The following is a 13,108-nucleotide window of genomic DNA, read 5'->3' as shown; positions in this document are numbered from 1 at the left end:
CCTTGACAACTTCCTTCACAACAGCGCTGTGCTGCTCGGCGAAGCGCAAGAACTATGAATACCCTGACTTCTGCAGAGGCCATATCACCTTAAATGCTGCATGGCCAAGGTGGACGTCGGATTGACCATGCAGCGCCTTTAAAGCACAACATTTTTGTGTTGATCACAGAGACCTTATTGGATGATAGTTTTGCACAGGAGAGAAAATACATTGGTTTACACAAGCTAGGTTTCCATCCAATTGGCGACAGATTTTCCTGCGAATATTCAATATGCAGATTTTCCCACCAGAGATGTTTCCATCAAATTGACTTGTTGCGGATAAAAGGCTGTGCGTGATGACGTAGTGCACATAAAAATATATTTTGCAGTTAAATTCCCATGTACCTAATAAAAAATAGAAGTTAAATGGGTTTCCATCACAATTTCAACTATTCTGATGGTTTTACCACAACAATATTTGCATCATATAGCGAATGTGCCCACTCTGGCCTTGGCACATGCGCCAACAGCTCGCAGATACCTTGTAGGTAGGCTACCTACATGATTATTATGGATGAGTGCAAGATTATTTTTATTTGTCAAACGGCAGCCAAGCATTGATCATCATGTCACCAGAATAAGACCCTCGATATTTATTGGAAAGGAACATCAAGCTCACGACCGTGCACATTCACCAACCTGAGATGTTCATCATAACTTATTTAATCTGTAGCTTAATAAACTCCATGCTTTCCCGAGTTGTAGTGGGAGGACCACGCAACATGTGACATCATCGCGTGACTCCAAGCGTACTTTGATACAATGGTTATTATGTCATAAAGATGTTTCCACTGCCATTTCTCGCATAATACATTTTATCAACACAAAAAGATCCCACCTTGTCTAGCGTATTTTGTTTTGTCAACGTTTGGAAAGTTTACCGACAAATTAGTTGTTTCCATCAGGCCTGTTGTGACATTTTTTTATACTCGCATAAAAAGGTTGCGAAGGAAACCTGGTTACAGACGTAATTACACAGACAATGTTCTTTATTTATACTGAACAAAAATATTAAAGCAACATGCAACAATTTCAAAGATTCTACTGAGTTACAGTTCATATAAGGAAATCAGTCAATTGAAATAAATTCATTAGGCCCTAATCTATGGATTTCACATGATGGGGAATACAGATATGCATCTGTTGGTCACAGATACCTTTAAAAAAAAAGTAGGGGCGTGGATCAGAAAACCAGTCAGTATATGGTGTGACCACCATTTGCCTCATGCAGCGCAATACATCTCCTTCGCATAGAGTTGATCAGGTTGTTGATTGTGGCCTGTGGAATGTTGTCCCACACCACTTCAATGGCTGTGTGAAGTCGCTGGATATTGGCGGGAACTGGAACACGCTGTCGTACACATCGATCCAGAGCATCCCAAACATGCTCAATGGGTGACATGTCTGGTGAGTATGCAGGGCATGGAAGAACTGGGACATTTTCAACTTCCAGGAATTGTGTACAGATCCTTGCAACATGGGGCCATGCATTATCATGCTGAAACGTGGTGATGGCGGCGGATGAATGGCACGACAATGGGCCTCAGGATCTCGTCACGGTATCTCTGTGCATTCAAATTGCCATCGATAAAATGCAATTGTGTTCGTTGTCCGTAGCTTATGCCTGCCCATACCATAACCCCACCACCACCATTAGGCACTCCGTTAACAACGTTGACATCAGCAAACTGCTCGCCCACACAACGCCATACACGTGGTCTGCAATTTTGAGGCCTTTTGGACGTACTGACAAATTCTCTAAAAACGACATTGGAGGTGGCTTATGGTACAGAAATTAACAATCAATTCTCTGGCAACTGCTCTGGTGTACATACCTGCAGTCAGCATGCCAATTGCACGCTCCCTCAAAACTTGAGACATCTGTGGCATTGTGTGGTGTGACAAAACTGCACATTTTAGCATGGCCTTTTATTGTCCCCAGCACAAGGTGCACCTGTGTACTGATCATGCTGTTTAATCAGCTTCTTGATATGTCACACCTGTCAGGTGGATGGATTATTTTAGCAAAGGAGAAATGCTCACTAACAGAGTGAGAAATAAGCGTTTTGTGTGTATAGAACATTTTTGGGATCTTTTATTCAGCTCATGAAACTTGGAACCAACACTTTACATGTTGCGTTTATAGTTTTGCTCAACGTATATTCAGAAAGAAGATTTGAGATAGATTTCCGTATTTTACATTGTGATAACTTTTGTGATAAAGTTCTACAACTTTATATGACTATCTAATGTCAGAAATTGTATCTCTGCAATTGTGACGAGGTGTGAATGAAGGAGTCAGGCGCAGGAGGTAAAATACCGAAGTCCAGAGTTTAATCCGTTTACATAAATCAAACGCCCAAAGCGTCAAACTAAACTATACAAGGGAAAAATCCACCTTGGCAATAACACAGTGAAATGTAGCTCAACCGAGCTACACGCTCTCACAACAAAACAATCACTCACAAAGACAAGGGGAACAGAGGGAACACTTATACACATACTAATTAGGGGAATGAGCACCAGGTGTGTGTGATTGACAAGACATGACAAGTGGAGTGATGAGAATGGGATCGGCAGTAGCTAGTACTCCGGTGACGACGAACGCCGAAGCTTGCCCGAACCAGGAGGGGGGGCAGCGTCGGCGGAAGTCGTGACAGCAATTCCATGCAATTTCAACCATCTCAGTTCCAGTCAGTTAAGGAATCACATTTTATTCCTTTGGAGGATTTTTAAATCCAATTGAAATGGACATGCATTGAAATATAATTCACCCAATGCATTTGAAAACATTGTATGTCATACATAGAACATACAACAAATAGCTACATAACTACACATACAGTAATAACAGTTGGTGAAATTATGAAATGTCCTAGGTAGGAAACAGTTTGTGTCAAAAAATATGTTGCTGCACACACTTTTAAGGCTGTGTTTACACAGATATCCCAATTCTGATATTTTATCCACCAATTGGTCTTTTGACCAATCATATCAGATATTTTGCCAATGATTGGACAAAAAAATCTGAATTTGCCTGCCTGTGTAAATGCAGCCTAATACCTCTACTTCTAAATATTCTTGGATAATTGATTTCTTCATATGCCATTCATTATGAATCATGTATTTTGTTTTGTTTGGTTAGGATGCATCTTGTTTATCACTGTCAAATCCAATAGAATGAAACTCAATGATTTCTCTTATTTTATTGAAAATAAAAAGCACAAATTGCCTAAGCATTCTGACGCTTAAATATGTTTTTACTGAATAGACTATACAGGTGGTATACTATGAAACATTCTCAAAAACCCCAAAATGCCTCTTATCTGAAGAATATTTACAAGATATAAAAACCACAAAAATCTACTCAAACAGTTCAACACCATAAACACAGAACATGGTAAATAGCTTTAGGAAATACACATAACGATATAGCTTATACTTTTTTTTTTAACCCAAAGTGAACACTCAAGACTAGATCAACCAATATGTCTATGTGATAAACTTAGAAATAAGGTTATGGCTTTATGACCTACAATAATAGTGCATAGTGGAGCTGGAAGACTTCCCATGTGCGTTAGTTGCTGTCCTCGAAGCTGCCGTTGCTGCAGCAGTTGGAGTGGAAGCGCATGGTGCTCATAGGGTCTGACACGTACCCTGAAGGAGATAGGACACAGAGGTCAGGGGTTAGGGGTTAGGGGTGATCCACAGCCTGTTCCTTTCCCAACACACACCAACACCAGCTTTGATGTACATTCTACCCAACTGGCTGTAATCCATTTCAAATGATGAAGTTCTATAATACCGGTAAAGGCTTGATGAGTATCTTCATTAATATGCTTTTTACCATTTCGGTCAATAGGTGGAAACTGCATATTCCTCCTCAGTTCGTCCAGAGACGGACCTTGGGAACCACGTCGTCCCTCGCTGAAAATAAAACATACATGAGCTGTTATAAGGTTGAATATAGTGATTCTGTTTACATAAACAACTACTACATAATACGACAATCTGCATCAAATAGTACAGACACATTTTGTATAATGATCTCATTAACTAATTAAAAATTGAAGAGGCGGAGTTAGATGAGGCAGGTGTAAACACATCTCTGATGTCCTCTGATGAATCTAGCATGACCCCCTGTGTAACAGCCCAGGACCTAATAACCACACTCTCTCACTTTTACATCTAGTATAAACAAAATGGATGAAACATTCGATTAACTGCCAGTCTGCCAGGACATTTCTAACCGACAGACACTTCAGCAGTAGAGAACACACACACACAGATCTAACTCCAGTTACTGTGTCCCTGGAGACCGTTGCCAGGCTCACTCTCTACTCCCTTTTCTCTCCAACCACATACACACACACTCACACATACTCACACATACACACACACACACAGATACACACACACTCACACATACACACTCACACATACACACTCACACACAGGCTTACAGGGCTGGTCACCAGTGGAGTCTTTAGTCCTTAGTCAGAATGCCATGTATGTTTTATTGCATTTGCTTGCCTTTGTTTTCCCTGACTCGTATCCGGGCAACTACACCTCTAACTGTTGCAGTAAAGCGTCTCTAGTGTTGTACACGTTATTGCTCAAACAGTGGATCAAGGCGGGTGCTATCGCTGCAACAAAGCACACATTTACAGGCCCAGACATGATGTCCATGGAATTCCTACTAGTACTGGCCTTCACACTCAACTTGGTTATGCTTAGCAATCCAGTTTATAGGGCACAGAGCACAGAAACAGAGGTCAACGTGCCCTAATAGAAAATATAAACTTTTCAAACAGTGAAACTCTCTAATCCACTCTCTCGGTTTTGTGGTCATCTGTGTGTGGAGAAGACTATATGATACACTAGCCTGGTCCCAGATCAGTTTGTGCTGTGTAGACAACTCCTATGGTCATTATCAACGCCAGGCAACGCCAGATGTGGGACCAGGCTAGTGATGCCCTACCTCTGAGTCCAGACTGCGTAGGCACGGGCGTTGAGGGCGTACTCCAGTTCAAAGCGGGAGCGGAGGGCGGCCACGTGACTCCGACCAGGACTGCCCCTCGCCAGGCAGTCAGAGGAGCCAGCGGGGGACAGGGACCCGCTGCTGTTACTGGAAGCCGGGGACATCAACTGTGGATCACACACATACACACACACACACACGTATGACATTATCATCAACAAGTATCACATGGACAGACAGGAAAGCCATAAGCTAGGAATCTGTGAACTTCTGAAAATGTAAGCAGCATTTTATATTTATATGTTTATTCCCACCATTGTGTAGATTCACATGCTATAGAAAAACACCATACCTCCACATTGCATAGGCATTCCTCTAGTGTGGCCAGCACCTCAGAGAACTCAGGTCTATCCTGATTCAGAGGAGATAAAATAGCATTATTTTACCTCTAAACACTAAACATAAAAAAGACACACACACACAGCTGTGCTTTCTCGGTCTGTCTGTCTGTGTGGTCATGTGGATCTACCCACGCATGAATCAAAGGTGAACTCTGCTTCAAAAGCAGCCTTTCCATTCTACTTCACTGTAAGACAACAAACACAGAGCCATATCCTACTTCACTGTAAGAGGAAAAACACAGAGCCAGATCCTACTTCACTGTAAGAGAACAAACACAGAGCCAGATCCTATTTCACTGTAAGAGGACAAACACAGAGCCAGATCCTATTTCACTGTAAGAGGACAAACACAGAGCCATATCCTACTTCACTGTAAGAGAACAAACACAGAGCCATATTCTACTTCACTGTAAGAGAACAAACACAGAGCCATATCCTACTTCACTGTAAGAGAACAAACACAGAGCCATATCCTACTTCACTGTAAGAGAACAAACACAGAGCCATATCCTACTTCACTGTAAGAGGACAAACACAGAGACAAATCCTACTTCACTGTAAGAGAACAAACACAGAGCCAGATCCTACTTCACTGTAAGAAGACAAACACAGAGACAGATCCTACTTCACTGTAAGAGGACAAACACAGAGCCATATCTTACTTCACTGTAAGAGGACAAACACAGAGCCATATCCTACTTCACTGTAAGAGGACAAACACAGAGGCAGATCCTACTTCACTGTAAGAGAACAAACACAGAGCCAGATCATACTTCACTGTAAGAAGACAAACACAGAGCCAGATCCTACTTCACTGTAAGAGGACAAACACAGAGCCATATCCTACTTCACTGTAAGAGGACAAACACAGAGGCAGATCCTACTTCACTGTAAGAGAACAAACACAGAGCCAGATCCTACTTCACTGTAAGAAGACAAACACAGAGCCAGATCCTACTTCACTGTAAGAGGACAAACACAGAGCCAGATCCTACGTCACTGTAAGAGGACAAACACAGAGCCATATCCTACTTCACTGTAAGAAGACAAACACAGAGCCAGATCCTACTTCACTGTAAGAGGACAAACACAGAGACAGATCCTACTTCACTGTAAGAGGACAAACACAGAGCCAGAGTAGACCTACTCACTAATACATTGGTCATGGTCTGTGTGCTGTTTTCATTTAACATTCCCAGGAAGTATCTGAATTGTGCTTCTTGGGAGCGTCTATTATTAAAATGTACAAAATTCTACAACCTTATCAACAGCTAAGAGGTTTCAAATCTATATTGATAATAATCATCTTAGATTGCAACATTCATTCACATCTTTCTAGATTTTAAACATGAAAGTCAGATAGTCTGTGGAAACCTATAACTGTTGGGACCATGTGTACATGGTAACCTATAGGTGCATGTGGATTCTGACCCCAGCGGGAACTTAAATGAAAACACTCAGCCTTGACACGGTTTCAGATTGGGTAGACTGTGGCTGTGTGGAGTCATGCAACAACCCAGCACCTTGGGAATACAGTTCCATTCATTATAGGTTTAATTATACGCTCCAAGACCCCAGTGCTAGCATCTGACCTCAGCGTTGACTCTGGTGTAAACACCTCTACAGGTCTACACAAGTACAGTGAACTTAGCTCACATGAACTTAGCATAGTTAGCACATGGACATAGCTCACATGGACATGAACTAGCAACGCGCATGCCCTGCCCACCTGAGGATCTGTCTTTTTCAGCCATCTATTTCCTGTGTTTGAGGGGTGCAAAATCCACTTGTGACTTAAATCTATCTGAATTGATTGCTTTCATTTTACTCCTTCGACTCTTTCGTACTATTGCTCGTTTTTCCCCGTTAACGTTATGACCTCCGGAATGTTTGTAATCACCTGTCAAACACACCACGGTAATGGCTGAAATGGGCTCAATGAAATACAGTACATTGTCTTTCCATTAAGTCTATAAGAACGATAGAGCTTTGTCTGGGATTTAATGCATCGTCTCGACACTAACGTCACAAGAAAAAGAGAACTTTATTTTCATGTTTTGGGAATTTTAAAAAGTAATAATTTAATACAGTTGAAATGTATACAAATAAGTTGCGCTGAAATAAAAGCAACTTCCGAAAATGAACATTCGGATTATAGTGATATGTCTGATCTCGCAAACAATGTCAAGTATGTTTAGATGGGTGTAATCTAGAGCCAAGCGTGTTGATTTAGAATCCGAGGGTATCCTGCTATTGACACACTTGATGAATTATGAAAGAGAACGTGACAACAACAATAATTAATGTGGCAGTCTAGACAGCACAGGTGAGCGCAGGTAGGGTAGACAGAGAAAGTGTTTGGCGGTTGCGGCCCTGTTCCACCCCTTTATGTTAATTTATTCATACGTAGCACTTAGCTCACATCAGCTGTATCATACTTACTTAGCACATGAACTTAGCTCACATGAATTTAGCTCATATGAACTTAGCATATGTAGCACTCAGCTCACATGAACGTAGCATCCTTAGCACATGAACTTAGCTCATATGAACTTAGCATACGTAGCACTTAGCATACTTAGCACATGAACTTAGCTCATATGAACTTAGCTCATATGTTTAGGGGTCTTTTACGCTCTAAGGAATCAAGGGGCTATCTATTGTAGGAGGACACTGACCTCTGGACAGACATTCCAGCCCCTCATTAGCATGGCAGAGATGGGTTTGGGTATGGAGTAGCCAATAGGAGGCCGGATGTGGTGGTAGGCCATGTCTGCAGCTGCTGCAGCTTTGATGAGGAGAGGGAGAATCCAACATATGTAACATGCTTGAAACAATTCAATACTCACTCATTGATTCACATTCTCCCAAAACAGTATCAGATTGGTGTGTTTGTATTCATGCAGGGATTACCAGGTTTCAGGTGGGCAAAGGGGATCTCTCCAGTGAGCAGCTCCCACAGACACAGGGCATAGCTGAACATGTCTGCCTTGACAGTATAGCGGGTACACTGGGTGAATATCTCTGGGGCCATCCAGCGCAGGTTCTGTACACCAACACAAGAGTCCAATTAGCAACGCAAAACACTCTGGCTACCATGGACAAATGGTTCCTCAGCGAAGGCTTCACCCCAGGGAGCATAATGCACACACACACGCACACGTGTTTAATTAACCTTGTGGGGACACACAATTTATAACCATTCAAAATACTATTTTCCCTAACCCTAATCCCAAAACCTAACCTTAACCCTAAACCTAATTATAACCCTACCTTAACCCTAAACCCCCTAGAAATAGCATTTGACCTTGTGGGGACAAATGTTGTTGTTTGTTTACTATTTTTGTGGGGACTTCTGGTCCCAACAAGTATAGTTAAACACATCCACGCACACGCACACGCACACACACACACACACACACACACACACACACACACACACACACACACACACACACACACACACACACAGTACGGTGACCCAGGAAGTTGGACTAACCCCTGGCTGCTTGGTCATATTGTCCACAACCTCGGATAACAGAAATCTGGATTCTAAAGAGGAAATAAAAGGGTTTCAAGATTCTAATAATGAGGTTAGTGAGGCAGCCATTTTTATTTCAATATCAAATCATTTCTGTGTAATTTAGTACCCTACTGTAATAGTTTCCCATTAAAATGGTAAAAAATGTCTCAAGCAAGAATTTTGTTAGGACAGTCTTGGAGTGGTCTGAGTCGGGAGGGATATGTAATCTGAAAACTAGCTGTTATCGGGCCTTTATGGCTAATTCACTATAGGAAATGGCTACTTTATCTACTGTAATCTATGTCTTCATTATACTGTATGTTTATATTTTGCTGCTTACCTCCAAAATCAGCCACCACAGCATGCCCGTCCTCATAGAGTAGAATGTTGTGACTAAAAGTAGCACATTTCATTATTGGAAGAATAACTAAAAACACTTAAATTCACATAGTCACTATAGCTTCAATTCAACATCTATACCTCTCATTATGCTCAATTACTACATAGAGTGAGTCCCAGTATCACTTCCCCACAAAACACACAAGCACCCAATTCATCACCCCACCCCCACACACAAAACCCCACTGACCCCCACCCTCCACTGACCTGTTGAGATCCCTGTGGATGATGGGCTGAGTGAGGTTGTGCAGGTACTCCATGCCCTTGGCCACGTCGATGGCGATGATGAGTTTGGACTGCAGGTCGATGATCCTGTCCGTTGACACATCATTACACATCATTAGAGGAACAACACCAACACTAAGTAACACAGATCGATGCTCCCTGGCCCTGCCAATCAACTGATACCACGGTACACAGCAGTAGATCAATTCGTCAGCTCATAGACTGTTAGACTTCATCTAAACGCAGAGTAACACTTAGTATAGATCAATGTTGGTAAGTGGGAGAAACGGATGTAAAGACATTACCAAGAAATAAGACATGAAACAGTTAACAACAATTGTTTTATGGCCACAATCTGCACGTTTTCAAGTACACTAATTTATTTCCATAAAAAAAACTGGATGATGGATTGACAACAGCACTAAACATTTAACCTACATATCAATTAAAAAGTTTAGGTAACGCTTCAATGTAGGTGTCCTTATGAATAAAGCCTTTATAACAGCTATGTAACACATTATAACATTCATAAGCTGTCATAAGTAGTTTGAAATAGTTATGAGTAACGCATGAGATGTTATAAAACCAGTTATAATGACTCGCTGACACAAGTTCTCTATAACTTTTGATTGGGTCCTTTTGTGTCAGCGATTCATATAGCTGAAATTTAATGGGCAGTTTGGAGATCCAATTAAACGTTATTGAGAGCTCTTGTGCCAGCTAATCAGTTGACATTAAAGCATTATGACAACAGGATGAACAGTCATTTCTATCACCAATTATAACTCGTTTTTATAACATCTCATGTCATTACTCATTAATATTTAAAACTACTTATGACAGATTATGACAAGTGTTATAATGTGTTATATAGCTGTTATAAAGGCTTTATGAATGCATTCATAAGGACACCTACAGTAGTGTTACGAAAGTTTAAATGTGAGAGAGATATACTGTTAGGAATTCCCTGCCGGTGACTGTTACCTCACAACCCTGAGTTGCACACTCCCTCGCACCCCATTCCCCACGACCGGAGCCTGAGAGTCTAGGGGGGACCATAAACCTGCCTCTCAAACTCTCTCTGACCTGTGTGACCTGTGCCCTGATAGGTTGCTGGACACCTGCCCATGCTATTGACTATACAGGTCACACAATACTGTCAGTCTCCCTCAAGCAGTGTCAGAGAGCAACAGCTCTGTCTCTGCCCATCAACAACTGGACTAACTTATATCTCTGTCTGGACTTGTGGGATGGTGTGCGTGCCCAATGTTGAGTTGTGTGACAATATATATTGTTCTTAATAGTTAGTTGTTTATTGTTGTTGCATTATGTATGTTGCCTCTGTATAGCTTGTAACATGTAAACATGTTCAGGGATTATGTGTCATTTATACAGTCCTTTATTACTGTTATTATTCTCGTCATATCATATGTACAGTATATTCATTGTCTTTCATTTCCTTCTACAGAACCACTACTATTCCTCTACCTTTCCCACTGTTCATCCCCGTGTTCATCTTCCTCAGTGCGTTTAAATAAAGTTCCTGTGTGTTAACTGTTGGGCTGCTTTATTCCCCTTTAACAGGGGGCGGTGTCAGTGAGTCACAGACCAGTAAGATACAGTGGGGAAAAAAAGTATTTAGTCAGCCACCAATTGTGCAAGTTCTCCCACTTAAAAAGATGAGAGAGGCCTGTCATTTTCATCATAGGTACACGTCAACTATGACAGACAAAATGAGGGGAAAAAAATCCAGAAAATCACATTGTAGGATTTTTTATGAATTTATTTGCAAATTATGGTGGAAAATAAGTATTTGGTCAATAACAAAAGTTTCTCAATACTTTGTTATATACCCTTTGTTGGCAATGACACAGGTCAAACGTTTTCTGTAAGTCTTCACAAGATTTTCACACACTGTTGCTGGTATTTTGGCCCATTCCTCCATGCAGATCTCCTCTAGAGCAGTGATGTTTTGGGGCTGTCGCTGGGCAACACGGACTTTCAACTCCCTCCAAAGATTTTCTATGGGGTTGAGATCTGGAGACTGGCTAGGCCACTCCAGGACCTTGAAATGCTTCTTACGAAGCCACTCCTTCGTTGCCCGGGCAGTGTGTTTGGGATCATTGTCATGCTGAAAGACCCAGCCACGTTTCATCTTCAATGCCCTTGCTGATGGAAGGAGGTTTTCACTCAAAATCTCACGATACATGGCCCCATTCATTCTTTCCTTTACACGGATCAGTCGTCCTGGTCCCTTTGCAGAAAAACAGCCCCAAAGCATGATGTTTCCACCCCCATGCTTCACAGTAGTTATGGTGTTCTTTGGATGCAACTCAGCATTCTTTGTCCTCCAAACACGACGAGTTGAGTTTTTACCAAAAAGTTATATTTTGGTTTCATCTGACCATATGACATTCTCCCAATCCTCTTCTGGATCATCCAAATGCACTCTAGCAAACTTCAGACGGGCCTGGACATGTACTGGCTTAAGCAGGGGGACACGTCTGGCACTGCAGGATTTGAGTCCCTGGCGGCGTAGTGTGTTACTGATGGTAGGCTTTGTTACTTTGGTCCCAGCTCTCTGCAGGTCATTCACTAGGTCCCCCCGAGTGGTTCTGGTATTTTTGCTCACCGTTCTTGTGATCATTTTGACCCCACGGGGTGAGATCTTGCGTGGAGCCCCAGATCGAGGGAGATTATCAGTGGTCTTGTATGTCTTCCATTTCCTAATAATTGCTCCCACAGTTGATTTCTTCAAACCAAGCTGCTTACCTATTGCAGATTCAGTCTTCCCAGCCTGGTGCAGGTCTACAATTTTGTTTCTGGTGTCATTTGACAGCTCTTTGGTCTTGGCCATAGTGGAGTTTGGAGTGTGACTGTTTGAGGTTGTGGACAGGTGTCTTTTATACTGATAACAAGTTCAAACAGGTGCCATTAATACAGGTAACGAGTGGAGGACAGAGGAGCCTCTTAAAGAAGAAGTTACAGGTCTGTGAGAGTCAGAAATCTTGCTTGTTTTTAGGTGACTAAATACTTATTTTCCACCATAATTTGCAAATAAATTCATAAAAAATCCTACAATGTGATTTTCTGGAGAAAAAAAATCTCAATTTGTCTGTCATAGTTGACGTGTACCTATGATGAAAATTACAGGCCTCTCATCTTTTTAAGTGGGAGAACTTGCACAATTGGTGGCTGACTAAATACTTTTTTCCCCCACTGTACGTAGAGCCAGGAAGGAGAAAGAAAAAGGACGTAACAACAAACTGATCTACCCCTCAGCCTCTCAATGTGTCTAAACAACAGATCCAGAAGAGATAGCACACATGTACAAGATGTAAAAATGAGATGCACACAGATACAACACAGCTAGCACGCAAAGCAGGGGAAGAACTGCCAGTCTTCATTCAATTGGACGACCACCAACTTCATATCTCATTGTGTAGAGCAGAATTCTACAACAACCGGACAAGAAATTGAAGCTGAAACAGATTACCTTTGACTACAGAGAAAAAATCCCATCAGATCGCTCTAACA

The 13,108-nt window shown here is 41.7% G+C and overlaps 1 protein-coding gene across 1 annotated transcript in view; it reads right to left on the bottom strand.

The window, feature by feature from the left end:
• Positions 1-3,233: 3,233 nt before the first annotated feature.
• The window catches only part of tnni3k (TNNI3 interacting kinase), a 48,811-nt gene continuing 38,936 nt past the window's right edge, over positions 3,234-13,108 (bottom strand). The window contains exons 17-25 of the mRNA XM_041889796.2: positions 9,554-9,658; positions 9,288-9,340; positions 8,924-8,976; positions 8,338-8,470; positions 8,103-8,212; positions 5,376-5,435; positions 5,024-5,190; positions 3,890-3,969; positions 3,234-3,699 (exon numbers count right to left, since the gene is read on the bottom strand). Of these exons, the coding sequence (XP_041745730.1) occupies positions 3,620-3,699; positions 3,890-3,969; positions 5,024-5,190; positions 5,376-5,435; positions 8,103-8,212; positions 8,338-8,470; positions 8,924-8,976; positions 9,288-9,340; positions 9,554-9,658 (841 nt within the window). The 3' untranslated portion in view covers positions 3,234-3,619. The remainder of the gene's footprint in view (positions 3,700-3,889; positions 3,970-5,023; positions 5,191-5,375; positions 5,436-8,102; positions 8,213-8,337; positions 8,471-8,923; positions 8,977-9,287; positions 9,341-9,553; positions 9,659-13,108) is intronic.

This window comes from Coregonus clupeaformis, chromosome 11, assembly GCF_020615455.1.
Source record: "Coregonus clupeaformis isolate EN_2021a chromosome 11, ASM2061545v1, whole genome shotgun sequence".
Classification (NCBI taxonomy): Eukaryota; Metazoa; Chordata; class Actinopteri; order Salmoniformes; family Salmonidae; genus Coregonus; species Coregonus clupeaformis.
Note: the sequence above shows the minus strand (reverse complement) of the source record. Positions and strands in the feature narration are given on the sequence as shown.